Source organism: Gekko japonicus, unplaced genomic scaffold (genome assembly GCF_001447785.1).
Source record: "Gekko japonicus isolate JY-2015 unplaced genomic scaffold, Gekko_japonicus_V1.1 scaffold974, whole genome shotgun sequence".
NCBI classification, from domain to species: domain Eukaryota; kingdom Metazoa; phylum Chordata; class Lepidosauria; order Squamata; family Gekkonidae; genus Gekko; species Gekko japonicus.
In genome coordinates this window covers 311,579-328,840 of record NW_015174873.1, presented here as the reverse complement: position 1 = coordinate 328,840, position 17,262 = coordinate 311,579, and the positions used below count along the sequence as shown (strand labels likewise).

Here is a 17,262-nt window from a genome sequence, read left to right as displayed (position 1 = left end):
TGGAGGCTAAAAAACTGTGAGCTAGCTCACACTAGCTCATCTTAGAGGGAACACTGGTCAAGACTAAATTTCCTATTAGCAGATTGGAACTTTTCTGTCATCCACCTACCGTTGCAGCCCACAAATCTCCCCAATCTGCTGTTCCTGAGGGATTGGGGACTCTGAGGAGCAACATGAGGGTGGTCTGTGATGGTAAAGGAGAAGCAGTGGAAATTGCCAGTTTAGCTTGGATCCAACCCATTGTTTTATGGTGTGCCTTTTATTTGTGAGTTGTTTTGAGCATGGTACTGGAGAGGCAGCATGTAAATTAGTCTCACGGTCTTATTCTCATAATTGATCCCTTGCAGTCCTATCATACCCAGAGTTACAACACGTTAAGCCAACTGAAATCGATTTTTCTACTCTTACCATGCATTGAAATTATCAGGGGGGACGACTGTTATTTATATATATTTTTATTTCAAGGTTTTGCTGTCTTTCCACCCAGTTAGGGCCCTCAAGGCAGCAAATAATTAAAAAGAAATTAGACGTCCAAATACATAAAACCAGAAATTAAAAACAAACAAGAAGGAGGGTCATTCAGGATATGCCAGATGAAAAGAAAAGTCTTCACTTGTGAGCAGAAGACAATGATCAAGGGAGATAGACAAATCTCCTGTGGAAGGAAATTCCATTATTTTGGTGCCATGACTGAGAAATACCTCAGATCGGTTGCCAACTTTCTAAGCTTCAGATGATGGGGGCACCTGAAGGACAGCCCCTTTTACCACTCCTAGCTGAATAGTTTAGATGAAACTAATTTCTGCTGAAGAATCATATTCCTAATTCTGTTTTGTTCTTCAACTGTGATGTCTGATGTCAGTGTTGCTCTTCATTGGGAAATCCTTAATTGCCCGATAAATAGTTTTTGCTTTGGTGAAAGATTTGTGCTGTGCCTGGTAGAAATAGAGTTTAGAGCTCTTATCCTGGTTTTAGAGCTCTTATCCTGGTTTGTTCCCTAACTCCAGTGTATGCTGTTCACACATTGTGAAGGCAGTGGGCTAAATGGTCACTTTGTAAACTTTGCCATTTTTTAGATAAATAAAGGGACTGAGCAGTCAGATGGCAGCACTTTTAAATAGCCTGCTGAACTACTTATACCTGAAATTTGTGGCATATTCATAGCCTGAATATTTTTTAGAATTAAAAGTTTTAAACAAACTGGTAGTGTAGTGGCCAGATGACACAAAATTATTCAGGATGGTGAAAACCAAGGCTGACTGTGAAGAGCTCCAATTAGGACCTCCACAAACTGGGTGAGTGGGTGACAATGTGGCAAATGAAGTAATGTTAGCAAGTGTAAGGTGATGCACATAAAGACAAAATCCCAACTTCAAGTATAGACTAATGGAGTCTGAACTTGCTGAGACTGAGGGGAAAAGATCTTGGGGTCATAGTGGATAGTTCAGTGAAAGTGTCAACCCAGTGTGCTGCAGCGGTGAAAGAGGCAAACTATGTTAGGGATTATTAGGAAAGGGATTGAGAATAAAACGACTGATATTGTAATGCCCCTGTATAGGTTTATGGTGCAGCCTCATTTGGAATATTGTGTCCAGTTCTGGTCACTGTATCTTCACAAAAGGACATTGCAGAGCTGGAAAAAGGGCAGAGGAGGGCTACCAAGATGATAAGGGGGTTGGAGTACCTTCCCTATGAGGAAAGGCTGAAGAGTCTGGGACGTTTTAGTTTAGAAAAGAGATGACTAAGAGGGGACATGATAGAGGTTTATAAAATCATGCATGGGATGGAGAGAGTTGAGAAAGAGAGATTTTTCTTCCTCTCCCAAAATTCTGGAAATTAAAGGCATCCAATGAAACTGGTTGGCAGTAGGTTCAAGACAGACAAAAGGAAATACTACTTTACACAGGGAGTGATTAAAATATGGAATTCATTGCCAGAGGATGTAGTGATGGCCACAGGAATAGACAGCTTTAAAGGGGGATTAGATAGATTCATGGAGGATAAGTCTTATCAATAGCTTCTAGCCGTGGTGACTGCGGGGAACCTCCACATTTAGAGGCATGAAGCCTCTGAATCCCAGAGCCAGAAGGCAACATCAGGAGAAGGCCTTGGCCTGTTGGCCTGTTGTTGGCCATCCGGGGGAACTGGTTGGCCACTGTGTAACATAGGATGCTGGACTAGATGGACTATTGTTCTGATCCAGCAGGGCTCTTATGTTCTTACCTGGTTACCTGGAGATGATTCTTGCTTATGACAGATGAGCAGATGAGTGACTATTTACAGCTCTTTCTTATAGATCTTTTAAAAGTAAACATTTTTCATAGAGGCTGAGTTTTGTGCACATTGTCCATTCAATTCCAGTTGACCCCAGCATATGTAAGACCTTTTGATCACTTTTTGAACTGTTGTGCTCACCTACTCTGATATTTCTGTTCCATCTCGGGCTCTGAGCATCATGTGCTGGATTCTAGATTTATATATGAATGTAATTGTGTAGAACCCGTATTTATGATGTGAACCATGCAGTCTTAATACATGGTTTTGTTTGGTTTAGGCTTACTTACTGTTCGTAGGCATCTATGTACATTTGACAGTGCAAGTGGATGACAGGTGGAGTGAGCCAAACCTAGTCCTCTCCATATACTCAAATGAGTGTCTGCAGAGGTGATATTCAGTCTGTTGGGAGCCACATGTGGCTCTTCAGAAGACCATTCTCTAATGTGCCCATACCATGTTCCAGGAAATTGGGCCAGGCTGTTACCCGGTGATGGCTTGCAGCTTGAAAAAGCCACTGTTTGGGGGGGGGGGCTGAAATGATGAGTAAGTGGCTAGCTTTCCTGAGCTGCTGGCCTTGTGATGGGACAGAAGTAAAAGGCCTGTTCTCTCCAAACAGTGTTGCTTGATTATGGAGCTTAAGGCATCCCTTTAACTGCAGTAGAATGAGCTTTGCACTATAGCTAAATGGAATCCTTGTAAATCACTCAGACAAAAGGCTTATTTTCAGAATGTATTGCAGTATATAATTGGAAGGAAGGATTTAGTTCAACACTGTATCTATATAGATGGTATATATAAGGAGCAGGAAAATAGAACAGTGAATGCTAAATTGCATTTTTTTTTTGTAGGGGAGACGGGTTAATGGCAGAAGGAGCTGTCACTTTTGCCATTTAATTCTAACTCCACCTGAACTGAAACCCTACATAGTAAATTGGATACAGCACAAAATGAGGCCTTGGGCACCATGGTAGAAGAAAGACAGAATACAAATGTAATAAGTTAAGTAGTGGTGTTCATTCCTTCCAACTTTGGAGTCCCCTTAAAATTGTTCTTGGGAGTCAGCAGGCCCTTATGAGCACTAAGGGACATGGGGATCCATCTTTCACAAACAATAAAGCCATTACATCAAAGAAATTGCATGTGGATAAACAGTTTTGTTTTCTTCTAATCATTAAGGCAGAGCTTTTGCTGAAAACATTTTCCTCCAATAAATAGCAGGCTATATAACATTGTAAAATTACTCTCAGATTGTTAAAAGTGTTTAATGCAGGTTCCTGGTAAAAACCAACTTAACTGCTTGAACTGTTAGTTAATTTCTCCTGATAAATACAGGCCCAGCACATTATCTAAAATGTTACATGCCTGTCAGTTATTAAATTAAAGCTCTTGCTGGCTGTACTTACAAGTGAAAACTGCCAAGTGGGATATGAAATTCATTTTAAAAATTATTGCAATTGTAGAATTGCATACATTACACTATACAAGTTCTTTATATTGTACTTAGTTGCATTGTTTCATCTTAACATGCTGTGCTAGCAACATTTGGCTTATAATACAGTCTGCTAATAATGCTTTGACCTAAATATATTAAAAAGCTGTATTTGATTTTTCAGCTGAGGGTCAAGAAATTACATCCAGAGTAGGATTTGAGTAGCACTGTCAGGTCCACACTGGTGATCAGCTATGCAGTGCTGTTACTGACCTGCTGAGAGATACCGAATTGCCCAGGCTTCCTTTGTTGGCATATTAGGATGATGTGAATAATTGAATATTGTGCATTTAAAAGTGTAAAACCTTGGGCCTTTAAAGATGATGTAGTTTCAGTTTGGTGTAGTGGTTAAGTGCACAGACTCTAATCTGGGAGAACTGGGTTTGATTCCCCACTCCTCCACTTGCACCTGCTGAATGACCTTGGGCGAGCCATAGTTCTGGCACAGCTGTTCTTGAAAAAGAGCAGTTTCTGTCAGAGGTCTCTCAGCCCCACCTATCTCACAGGGTGTCTGTTGTGGGTAGGGGAAGGGAAAGGAGTTTGTAAGCCACTCTGAGACTACCTTGGGTAGTGAAGGGCGGGGTATAAATCCAATCTTCTCCTCCTCCTCTTCTTCAAAACCTGCAAATGGTAAAAGGGATCTTACGTATTGAGGGCTTTGTTTTTTGTTTATTACAGGTGATCATTCAGGGGTTTCGAAGCTACCGAGATCAGACTATAGTAGATCCCTTCAGTTCAAAACATAATGTCATTGGTAAGGTCTTTTAGTATAATGGCTGTGATATTATGTATCAATTAAGTATGAATCTCCTTAGAGAAGTCGATACATGGATTTGTTGACCATGTTAATAACAAAAAATGTTTATCTTTGAATATATAGGGGTTTCAAAGGCTGTATAATATTTCAGGGGAGTTCTTCATAATGAACACAAGTTCATCTACGCAGCTATTGTGGGACAGGTGAAAGGGTAAAATGTGTTCTACTCTTTCATCTGTCTCAGACGAGCCTTGTAGACTGATGAGATCCAAAGTTGTATCTGCAAACTGAAACATTACATACATTTTGGACAGCTCACTTAATCATATCCAGGGCTCCTCTGTATTACAGAGGCAAAGTATAGTGGAACAGATTAAACCAGGAAGATTGAAGTTTATATATGGGCTTGTTTGTGGAGATCATCGTGTGTCATCCTAACCTCTCTCACAGAACGGTTGTGAAAACATGGACTACTGTCCTGAACACCTTAGGGGGGGGGGGGGGGGGGGGGGGATGTAGCAAAGTTAGAAAATTTCTCAAATCTAAGAAGTTTCATTTTCATGACCACCTGAATGTGCAGTCCTCTTGCATGAAACTGGGACAGAGGCACATCTTCAGTGTCTTTCCAGTTGTATGATTTTCTTTTTGCATTCACAGGCTATGCTAGTTGCATCCTCAGTGAGAATTAGAGCTGTGTTACAGATTTCCATGTGCTGTCCTCCCAAAGCTTCCTGCAAAATGACTGCAGTGAGAACTCCCATTCTTGCATTTCCATTCAAGCACAGGTTTATGCTGATGTGAGACCTTTTAAAGATCTTTCCCAGCACTGCTACCTGCAATTTTTAAATTGGTGATGCCAAGGATGCTGCATGTTGTCTGCTACAGAGCCACAGCTCCTCTGAAATCATGGATTCTTCTGCTTGTAGATTTGAGAGGATTAGTTGCGTCATGTGCCTTGAATTTTTCTTTAATTTGTTGTATGCTGCCAGGATGCAATTAGCACAGGCACCAGAATTGAGTGATTCCTTTACAAACAGCAGTTTGCACAAGAAGTACAATTGTTAAAAGTCTGTGAGAATTAGATAACATCAACAACCTACAGATAGATTTATTTAGATTTAAAATTTGTGTACCCTGCAAAACTGATAAAATGTTAAATATAACAGATGTGTAATGCTAAAATTTTTCTTCATTGCTGTTCTGCTTTTTAATGTTTGTCTCTGTAACTTACTGGTAACCCCCCCCCCCCATTAAAAACTATTTCATGAAACTATATCAATTAACTCAACTTTTTTTTTTTTTAGTGGGTAGAAACGGTTCTGGAAAAAGCAACTTTTTCTATGGTGAGTTGAAGCATACAAATGATAGTCAAAGATAAGCTTACTGGCTGAAATTGATCCAAATTTACTTTAGGTTTGTATAAGGAAACAGCCAAATGAAGATATTTTTTAAATCTTATGGCAGTTTATGTCGTAATAAGTTTGTCTTTAAGCTTTTGTGGCAGCTGCTGCATGAAATGTGACATTTAGATGGCAGAGAGATTTAGTCAGTCTGGGCAGTCTGTATGCAAGAGAATAAATGAACACAAATCAGACATCAAAATCAGTAGGAGAACACTTCATATTCCATGGACATTCCTTTCCTTTTATTCCCTCAGAGGCTCATTGATTAACAAATCTTGATCAGCAGAAGATTCTCATCCCTCCTTTTTTGTATGCAAGGGATAAAAGGATTGAAACAAATTTTGCTATTGTCAGCGTGATCTTAGGATCCTTATCACTAAGCAAAGGAGACAGAGTTTCCAAGGTATAAGGGGATGATTGATCAAATAGGGGCTTAATATAATGAACCATTATATTCTCAAAAAATCTGCATTCAAGAAAAACATGAAAAGATGTGTCAATCATATTAAGGCCGCAAGGGCAAATTCTATCAGAATAAGGCCTATTCAGAAGTCTCCCCTGTTAGAACCATTGAGGATATAATATTCAACCTTGTGAATAAGAAAGCTCTGCAGCAGTGTTCCCTCTGAGCTGAGTTAGTGTGAGCTAATTCACAGTTTTTTACCCTCCAGCTCACACATTTTTGTCTTAGTTTAGGAAGGATGGCTCCAGAGCAAACTAAAGTAGCCAAATTGCTTGCTCACAACTTTAATGCTAGTAGCTCATAAAGTAGAATTTTTGCTCACAAGACTCCACAGCTTAGAGGAAGCATTGCTCTGCAGTATCATGGGATAGTAAGATGGTACATATGGGGGGGGGGATTTTTTGGGAAAAAGACCAAAATACAGGGGTGAGCAAACTCGCCAGGCTCTTAAGATTAAACTACTGTAATCAATATCTAGGACACCGTTTTTAATAAAAGAAAACACTTTGCATTTGCCCATATCAGAAATATGATTAGCTGACATTCCAACTAAAGCTATCATTCAGAGCTTTCATCCAGATTAATTTGTGGGTATCCTGTTTCGGAGAGGCGAGTAAGCCATCTTCAGCACAGAACTATTTTAGTCTGAAATCTCAAAATTTGTTACATTTTATATTTCAGTTGTTTTTATTTTTATGGTCATGGACTGTAATAAAGCTTTGATTTTTGAGAATCAGTTTGAAGGCATAGAGCCATGCTCTTGCTGCCAGTGATATTTGGCCAGATCCTGCCCATGATATAGCATTTGATACACAACAGGGACATTCAGTATTTTTCTTAAAAACTGGGCCAGAGGTTGATCCAAATAGCTAAGCCATAAAGAATAAGGGGGACCACTTTCAGATTGAAGGCTTGCACAACTCTGGGAGTATACTTCCCCCCCCCCATGGAAAAACCTATTTATAGCGTTTGCACATGGTTTTGCTTTGTTGATTGCTGTTCTAAGTTGGGGGGTCCAAAATAAATCTGCTGAGAATATGACCCCCCAAATAGGAGAAGCTAGAATAATTTGAAATGTTGTAACAAAACTCTTACTCTAAAATTTACTAAACTTCAAGAATACACTAGTACAGTTATAGTGTGATAGGTTGAATGCTAGTATTTATAAGAAATATTTGAACATATTATAAAAGTTTACTATTGAATTCATCCCAGTAAATTAACACATTTTATTGTGCTTTCTGTATTGCAGCCATTCAGTTTGTTCTCAGTGATGAATTCAGTCACCTTCGTCCTGAGCAGAGGCTTGCTTTGTTACATGTAAGTGAAAACAACAGACATATTTGTCCGGGCGAGGATTGACTGAGCCTGGGCGGCAGCCCCCCCCACAACCTGTTTCCCACATCCCGAGACCCATGATGGCCCTGTGCTTACCTCCAGCAAGGCAGCAGGGAGACCAAGTGGCCCGGCAGCAACATCTTCAGAGTCGGGTGGGGCGACAGCTGGCAGCAGGGCAGGTGGGAATGAGGCCCAACGATGCCCCGCTCCCAGGACCAACATGGGAGTGGCCCGTGGAGGGCGAGATCCGGAGTCCAAGCCTGCCGGGATGGCTCAGGAGTGGCGGTCAGGCCAGGCACACCAGGAGCAGAGGGCCCCAAAGCGAGCGGCCCCTGTTTCGCTGGGCCTGTCTGCAGCACAGCTCTCCTCACGGTCCCAGCTCGTGGCCCAGAGAGAGGTGCAACCACCCTGACAGACATCTAGGTCTCCAATGGGGGGAGGGCTGGGCATGGGGAAGGGTATAAAAGGGGAGAGAGACTGGAGTTTGGGAAGGAGAGTGGCTGGCGGCCCTGTGAGGGCATAGAGAGAGAGGGTGAGAGGAAGGCAGCAGCCGGGCTAAGGCATGCTTTGGGTGAAGGCAACCCAGCAACCAGCCCATTCTGAGACCTCCAGCTCTCCCTGGAGAAGGGGGAAGTGTGAACAAGGTGGTGGCGTCTGGCGGGAAGCCCCCCCCCACGGAGGAGGCAGGACATGGCAATACTGTAGTTGTAAACTATGTACAGTACCGTGCTTTTGTTACATCTATTGAACCTGTGCGTGCTAGTCTCTGCACCCTTTTGTTAAATGCTGTCTTTATGCTGTCCTGTCTCAGAGCAGACTGTTTAGTGTTTTGTTTTGTTTTTTAAGATAAGGTTTTCTCATGTTGCTGGAAGAAAAAGAAGTCTTGAGTGTAGCAGTATATCAGTGTAGTGGTTAAAAGTGTCAGACTAGTACCTGGGAGACCTGGGTTCAAATCCCCACTCATGTAATGGAAGCTTGCTGGGTGGCCTTGGACCAGTTGTGCACTCTCAGTCTAACCTACCTCACAGGGTTGTTGTGATGATAAAATGGAGGAGAGGAGAATGATGTAAGCTGCTCTGGGTCCCTGTTGGGTGGAATGGCGGGGTACAAATGAAGTAAATAAATAAAAGCTTTTGAATATTTTGTAAAATAAAATAGTTTACTAGAGGAGTATGAGTTAGGCAAAATCAAAGGATTAATCCATTTGGTCTCTCTCTCTCTCTCTCTCTTTAAAGGAGGGTACAGGTCCTCGTGTTATTTCTGCTTTTGTTGAAATCATCTTTGACAATTCAGACAACCGGTTACCAGTAAGTTAAATATAGTAACTTTTTATTGATGTACATTTTGTTTCTGGCTTTTGGTTTAAGTTTAGAGTCAAATTTTTAAAGGGTTCAGAATATTAATTGTGTGTCATTTTGTTGTCTTAAGATTGATAAGGAAGAAGTATCTCTTCGCAGAGTCATTGGAGCTAAAAAGGACCAGTATTTCCTAGACAAGAAAATGGTTACGTAGGTGCAATTTCTTCTTTAATTCCAGTCTGATTTTTGAGGCATACTAGCAGTAATTGAGGATGTAATCCACATATTTTTGATGAAATTTAGAAAAGCTCAGTGTTCAATTTTTATGTAAAACAATATCTAATACTTTTCCAGTCCTCATGTTTTTGGGAAACAAAACATGACTGTTGCTTCTTTAAAATTCAGCAATACCAATTACATTGTGTTCTCACTCTCCACGATTTGCAATCCAGTTCTTAGAAAATGTGGATTGAATGGTGCCATGGTTGGGATTATTATAGCTACCTAGAAGTTGCTGCTGATAAGAAAATACTTCAGCTTTCCCAGCCTGTGTATAGCAGTTGCTTGAAAATGATTCTGAAGCATAGACTTCAGACAACTGTTTCATGTTAAACAACACACTTGAATCTGCTGAAATGAATGCTCACAAAAAAGAATTATTTTCCTCTGCAACAGTCACATTCAAGGATAAATGCCTGTTGATTTATAGAGTCTCAGGTCATCATATACCATGCATGCTGTTTTTCCCCATCTGAATAGCAATCCAGACCAAGCTACAGTACCCTGAATCAGTGACACACTTATTGACAGCAACTAGATTAGCAAAGATCTGCATGACAGGGCACATCCTTGTTTTGCTGCACTGGTAATCAGAATTTGGAGTCCTAGTAATCATGGAAAATAGAGATGTCTGAGCAGCTAATGGGTAGAGATGTCTGAGCAGCAAATATTCTTCTGGTGGTATAGGACACATTTATTTAATAGTGTAGAAGAGGACTAGTCAGCGAGACTCATGCTCTTCTAAGTTCACAAAAGAGACAATGATATCTTCACATCTAGGATGGAAGGGAAGCAGATCATTTTTTAAAAAACCCTGTGTTTATTCCATTTATTTTTAATTAACAATCTTTGAAAACTTTACTTCCAGAAAAAATGATGTGATGAACCTTCTTGAAAGTGCTGGATTTTCTCGCAGCAATCCCTACTATATTGTTAAGCAAGGCAAGGTATGATTAAGTTATTTATTTTTCAGCAAGTGTTTTCAGTTTATGTTGTAAACCACCTAGGTCATTGTATTGGGATTCAGGGTATAAATGCCTAAAACAAACTAATATAATAGCCACAAAGGTTTTTGATGAAAAAATAAATGGGCATTATGCTGCCATCCATTTGTGGAAGACAAAGGAATTTTCTCATATTTCTCTATATTGCTGCTGCTTTTTCGACCCTGGACAAGATCATTCCTGGGGTCACAGGATCCATGCAAAGAAATCTGTGAGGATCAATGGGCTGTAGTGAGGCGAGACAGGAGGATGAAATTGCCCCTTCCCAGCAGAGCTTTGTTGGTGGAAGAAGGAAGAGCGATGTCAGCCTCTGTCCTTTTGTCCTTTTTCTTGTTCCACCTTCCCAACCTCTGCACAGGTCCTGTAACCTCAGGAATGATATTTCTCAAGGCTGGTTATACCAGTTAATAAGTAGCTGAAATTTAAGACTTGTTACGCTGAGACATTAGTGCTTAGTATACCACTAGTCTGGCATTAGGCATTATAGCAATATGCAATAGAAGTATCAAGTTTGTAATTTTTTCCTTTTTAAAAAATCCTACTTAGTCACTGATTTTAAGTTTTTCCCTTTGTTCTTTTTCTGTATTTTGTTTTTGAAATAAATAAATAATAGAATTATCAAGGTGAAAGAGAAGAATTATTTTAAAGTGCGCTATATAAGATGTGTGTGGTGTTGTGTAAGCTACACATTGATCTTCATTGCTTTAGTTATGTACTTGCATACCCAAAATAATATTCCTTTTCTCATTTTAGATCAATCAGATGGCCACAGCTCCTGATTCTCAGAGACTGAAACTTCTAAGGGAGGTTGCTGGCACTAGAGTATATGATGAACGTAAAGAAGAGAGTATCTCATTAATGAAGGAAACAGGTAAACATGGCCTTTCTTTTTCAATTAGATGTTCAACACGTCACTGTTTTTCATAACTTCCAAATATTTCTAACTTGCATGTTTTCTTAATTTGCATTTTAATATTACATGTAAACTAATAAGCTGATATGTTGACACCATGTGGCAGCTATTGCTTTTGGGTAGGAGTACGGCAGTGTTCCCTCTAAGCTGAGTTAGTGTGAGCTAGCTCACAGTTTTTTAGCCTCCAACTCACACATTTTTGTCTTAACTCAGGAAGGATGGCTCCAGAGCAAACTAATTTATGCTGCAGCCAAATCGTTTGCTCACAACTTTAATGCCGGTAGCTCACAAAGTACAGTTGTTGCTCACAAGACTCCACAGTTTAAAGGGAGTATTGGAGTATGGTATGTGTACATTGGTTCAATTGCATATGTTGGGCTTCATACAGAGGTTTATCAGCTATGCAGGATGTACTAAATGCAGTGCCCCTCTCAAACAGCAGGTAGGTGCTACGTCTGACTACCTGATGAGGCTATGTGCTGGCTTCGGCTAGGGAATTAACATTTGACACCAGTTTGCACATATGTTAACCCTCTAGCAAGGGATATTGCTTGTAGTTAATATTGTGAGGAGACTGTCTCTCTGTTCCTTCTCTTTTCCATCCATTACTTTGTTCACAGATCAGGCTTTCACAAAGCCTGACAGCACTCAACACTGCTAATGTTCTGGATTTGTTTATATTGAAAAATATAAGAGATGAATTGTTGATCTTAAGATTTAACTTGAAATAATTAATCCACATGGAATTTTAAATCAAATTTTAATAATAAGCTTGAAGAGCACATACTGCAATGTTCAGTAGTGTCCCCAAATACGAGTGCTTAAAGGGGTTTAATTATGATTATCTTGAAGTTATCTTTGTCATCAGGTTATTCAGCTCTGTTTTTTTTAAATCACTTTCTAAAGAGGGGAAAAGGGAGAAAATCAATGAGCTGTTGAAGTATATTGAGGAACGATTACATACTCTGGAAGAGGAGAAAGAAGAGCTAGCTCAATATCAAAAGTGGGATAAAATGAGAAGAGCTCTGGAATACACCATTTATAATCAGGAACTTAATGAAACCCGGGCTAAACTTGATGAGGTAAGTCATTTTGTATATTACTTGTCCTATATTGTCTTTCATTATCCACTTTTGATCAACATAACATAACTTTGTGAAAATTTTAAAATATAGTTATTTTTGCATATCAAGAAAACTGATATTATCAAATGATTATTTATTAAATCTTTTCAGCTTTCTGCCAAACGAGAAACAAGTGGAGAGAAATCAAGGCAACTAAGAGACGCACAACAGGATGCTCGTGATAAAATGGAAGTAAGATCCAGAAGCATCTTATCATAAGAACAGTTATTATTGCATAGTAACCTCGCTCTGTAGATGCATATAACAAGATGTTGTCATGACTTAGTAGTCCAAGGTGGTAGATGGGATGTGCCCATGTTCATCCAAGTAGTGCAGTGTAAACAGCCGTGAGATAGTATGAGTAGTATGACTTCCAGGCATGTGTCACCTCCAGATGAGAGTGATAGGAATGGCTGTGATATAAATTACAAACCAACCTGCAAGCAATAGTGAAATCAGAATTTGAAACTGTAGTTTTGAAGCACATTTGCAAATCACTGGCCAAGTTGATTTGGTGATGCGTTTGAACTAATAGATGAATATTATATAATTGTTTGCAGGCTTATTCCATTAATGAGTTCTTTTGACTTGCATCATATACCTTCTTTCCGCTTGTGCTCCTCACTGTCTGTGGCAGAGGCAGTCTTCTACTGTGGAATGCATTCTTCTAACTAGGTGTTTTTGTCTCCTTGGATAAGCAGAAGTACCTAGTGTCAGAGGAATGTGCCTTCCATAGTAGTTGAAGAGGAGCACAAACAGAATGTGAAGCAGGGATTTACAGCCTTTTTGAGGCTGGAGGCACTTTTGGAGTTTTGAAAGGGGATGGTGAGTGCAACCTCAAAATGGCTGCCGTGGGAGTCAGAGCCAAAGCCAATACCGTGTTTCCCCGAAAATAAGACACTCATATGTCTTATTTTTTTTCTCTCAAGAAGAAACACTAGGGCTTATACCACAAATGCATAGAAATCCTGCTAGGGCTTATTTTTGGGGTAGGTCTTATTTTCGGGGAAACAGGGTACCTCCTTCCTCATTTTGCAGAAGAATTGCAGAAGGAGAATAAAAAAGAACAAGGGGAAGCTGGGGGAAAGAAAGGGAGAAAGAGAAGGGGGAATAGAAGGAAAATCCTTTCATCTGAATGAGGGCAGCCAGTATCAAGCACTGTCTTACATAGGCCCCACCTACTTTCTGAAAAGCTCCGTGGGCACCAGGGAAAGTACTGGCTGGTGCCACGGGCACCATGTTGGGGAACAGTTATCTAAGTATCCTTATTCCTAAAATGATGTTTTATGTATCTATCTGTTCATTTTTTAAGCTTCTTAAACTTCAACTCATTTTATGATATTGTACTTCTTCCATTGTTTGGTAACTTTTTTGATAACAAGAACTTGATGTATTAATTCTGAAATTATGTACAGAGATATATCCAATCTTCTGGTAACATTTGCATCATTCTGTAGGAAATTGAGCGGCAAGTCCGAGAACTAAAAACCAAGATCTCAGCTATGAAAGAAGAGAAGGAGCAGCTCAGTGCTGAAAGGCAGGAACAGATTAAGCAGAGGACCAAATTAGAACTCAAGGCAAAAGATTTGCAAGATGAACTGGCTGGCAATAGTGAACAGCGGGTAAGGGTCAAGGTGTTGGTCATTCATAAGAAATGGTTCTGGGTATTCTTTATTTTGTCCTTTTGGATTGTAAAAACTTCAGTGTGGAGCATTGCTGTTTTTTAAAAAAGATACTGTTGAGATTCAGTTACCAGATTGCATTACCATGGTGAAAATTGCCCTGTCTCTTACTGTAGTTGGTACATAATGAGGTAATTTAAAGAATGCAGCATGAGGATCTCAAAAGTGATTTACCCCATAGCAAGATTTCATGTACTGTTAATGATGTCCCTTTTTGGCCGCACTCTCAAAGAGGAAGCTCATCCACAAATTACTGTGTTTCAAGTCTGTTTTTTTCAGGAATTGTACTCTGAAATTATCCAAAGCTGTTTCTGAGCAGACATTTTTAGTGCTATGCTGATGATTAGTTCTTTGACAGAAAGGGTTCAGATTAATGTATCCTTTGTTTTTAGAAACGACTGCTGAAAGAGAGGCAGAAACTTCTTGAGAAAATAGAAGAAAAACAGAAGGAATTGGCTGAAACAGAACCCAAGTTCAACAGTGTCAAAGAAAAAGAAGAACGAGGAATTGCCAGGTCTGTGTGATAGCTAGTGGCACCATAGTGCCATGTCAGTGAGAAATATTCTGCATGGCCAAATGGCTGTGCATATCCAAGCATATCCTTCTTGAAGTTGCTTCTTGAAGTGCATATCCGACCATTCCTCTTGTATAAGAGAAAGATAATAATTCAGAATTTATTTGTGTCAGCTACAACTTCTCACAGGAGAGGGCTGAGTTACAAGCTGCAGAAATCAGTTAACACTGAACATTATTAAAGCTAGCCCGTTATGTTTATGGTATAAATATTTTAATTTTAAAATTATGTTTTTCTCTTCAAACAGACTGGCACAAGCTACTCAGGAAAGAACAGATCTTTATGCAAAGCAAGGTCGAGGAAGTCAGTTTACTTCTAAAGAAGAGAGAGATAAATGGATTAAAAAAGAGCTCAAGTCTTTAGATCAAGCAATCAATGACAAGAAGCGGCAAATTGCTGCTATACATAAGGACTTAGAAGATACAGAAGCTAACAAAGAGAAGAATCTGGAGCAATACAGTGTAAGGAGTCAAGATCGTCACTACAGAAATAGTTGAATGCAGGCTTATAATACATTAGGATTCTTTCAGTTAGCTACGTTTTGTGTTTATATTATATAGGACAGGGGTGTCAAACTCATTTGTTAGGAGGGCCGGATCTGACATAAATGAGACCTTGTTGGGCCGGGTCATGTGTGTCATAAAATGTAGTGCCAGGTAGTGGAGATATAAGCTTTATAAAGGACCCAAATTATTTTTTTTACTTAAAATAAAAACATGTTTAAAACATTAGCTCAGTAAGCTGCAAGCCTACTTCTGCTTTATTGACATTCACCACAGAAATCTCATGCTCAGAGTTCTGAGTCTAGGACCCAGGTTAAATCATGAAATGGCTGAGTGATTAAGAGAGTGTGGGGAAGCAAGCTGGCAGAACTGGAAGCAGCAGAACTGGAAGCAGGAGATGGCCAGTTCCACTGCGGGCCTGATAAAAGCCCTCCGGGGGCCTGATCCGGCCCCTGGGCCACATGTTTGACACCCCAGATATAGGACATCACAATATACACTGTTAACTTGAAAATCTTACATTTTTGTTTACTTGTACTTTGGATAAGAGGTAAGTGTGTGCTGTCTTGTAAGGACCTGTAGTTTTCTTAATATTCTTAACAGGAGGTAGATTCTTGTTATCAAACTTGTAACAACTTGGAAGCTTTAGATGAAGTTTCCCTATGAATAACAGGGTTAAAATTGCATCAGCCTGCCCTGCCTCCCCTTGGTACACTCAGCATACCTCCAAGTGCTATTGTATGTCACATTTGAACATAGTCCCTGATTTTGCCATATCCATATTGTCCGAATTGGGCCTGTGGCTTCTCACACATGTCCGCTGGCAGAATGAGTGTGGAAGTGAGGGGATGCAGTATAGTGTAATCCCAATAATACCCCCCTCCCAGTACAGGACTTGAATTGTAAAACAAACAAAGCAAATATATCTGTTTTGTATCCTGTCTTCATATGTTTCTGCTAACTCATTGTACTTTTCTGAAACTCTGAATTCGACCGGTTGTGTGGTGGTTCTTTTTTGGTGTTTATCTAAAAGTCTCAAATACCTTAAAACAATTGGATTTTTAGTACTTTAATTATATTAAAGGTAACAGTATTTATGAGATGTTTAGTTTAAAAACCTCTTTTTGTATGCATTAGAAATTGGATCAGGATCTTAATGAAGTAAAAGCTCGTGTTGAAGAGTTGGACAGAAAATACTATGAAGTGAAAAACAAAAAAGATGAACTACAGAGTGAGAGAAAGTTAGTAGTTTATTGTGGTTTTATCTCTTGTATCAATTATTTTGAAGAATGTGCAAGGTTAGCTTAACTTTTAAAATATATGTAATATTTTTTCATATTTTTAAGTGTTATACAAAGATGTCATCTTGAGTCTCAAAAGCAGTAATTGTTCAAGATATGTACAAAACAATTTCACTGTTGAAGTCTCTTACAGTTGTCGAACACAGTGCTGTTTTCTCTACGAGCAAGAGGGTTTGTTTGAACTGAAGTCAGGCAATTCGTGTTAATAAAGGGGGCTGATATTTGAAAAGGAAATGATGTCTTAAAAATGGACAGTGCAGTTTACCTCTTTATAGTTGGAGATTATCTCCACCCCCACCCCAAAAATCCTAACATTAGCTTGAAGTATAGCCTGTAGAAAAGTTAACAGAAGTGCTAACAATGCTTGGAATACATTTTGGATTTCTTTAGAGGTTTGAAAACCAGCACAGGCACCGGCGTAATCTATGCGGGGGCTGGGGGGCTGAAGACCCCCCCGAAATTCCCCAGAAGCCCCGCCCACCCCTCGCCCTCCCAAGCCGCCGCAGCTGCTGTTCTGCCTGCCTGCCTGCCGGGCGGCCCAGGCCCCTCCACCCCGAGTGCCAAAGAGCCGCTGCCTCTCCTCGGCTCGCCAGCTTCCCTCGCTCATGTTCATCTGCACAGCAGAGTTCCTCCGGAGCAGCCCCACTGAGCAGCCGGCAGCCTGGCTGAAGCCCCTCCAGACCGTCCGGGTCTGCAAAGGACAGCCGGCATTTCCCCCGCTTGGCTGCAGCACCAAGAGGGTTAAAGCAACCGAGCGCTAGACGGGGAGAGCCAGGAGCGGGGATAGAGGAGGGGGGGGAGGGATTTGCTTTTGCAAGGCTAAGGAGGACTGTGTGTGTGTGTGTGTGCGCGCAGAT

At 40.3% G+C, this 17,262-nt stretch overlaps 1 protein-coding gene across 1 annotated transcript in view; it reads left to right on the top strand.

Moving 5' to 3' along the window:
* Positions 1 to 3,241: 3,241 nt before the first annotated feature.
* The window catches only part of SMC3 (structural maintenance of chromosomes 3), a 36,323-nt gene continuing 22,302 nt past the window's right edge, over positions 3,242 to 17,262 (top strand). The window contains exons 1-14 of the mRNA XM_015424823.1: positions 3,242 to 3,268; positions 4,445 to 4,520; positions 5,828 to 5,866; positions 7,642 to 7,709; positions 8,963 to 9,034; positions 9,156 to 9,235; positions 10,173 to 10,251; positions 11,062 to 11,179; positions 12,128 to 12,303; positions 12,457 to 12,537; positions 13,803 to 13,967; positions 14,420 to 14,541; positions 14,849 to 15,062; positions 16,242 to 16,345. Of these exons, the coding sequence (XP_015280309.1) occupies positions 3,242 to 3,268; positions 4,445 to 4,520; positions 5,828 to 5,866; positions 7,642 to 7,709; positions 8,963 to 9,034; positions 9,156 to 9,235; positions 10,173 to 10,251; positions 11,062 to 11,179; positions 12,128 to 12,303; positions 12,457 to 12,537; positions 13,803 to 13,967; positions 14,420 to 14,541; positions 14,849 to 15,062; positions 16,242 to 16,345 (1,421 nt within the window). The remainder of the gene's footprint in view (positions 3,269 to 4,444; positions 4,521 to 5,827; positions 5,867 to 7,641; positions 7,710 to 8,962; positions 9,035 to 9,155; positions 9,236 to 10,172; positions 10,252 to 11,061; positions 11,180 to 12,127; positions 12,304 to 12,456; positions 12,538 to 13,802; positions 13,968 to 14,419; positions 14,542 to 14,848; positions 15,063 to 16,241; positions 16,346 to 17,262) is intronic.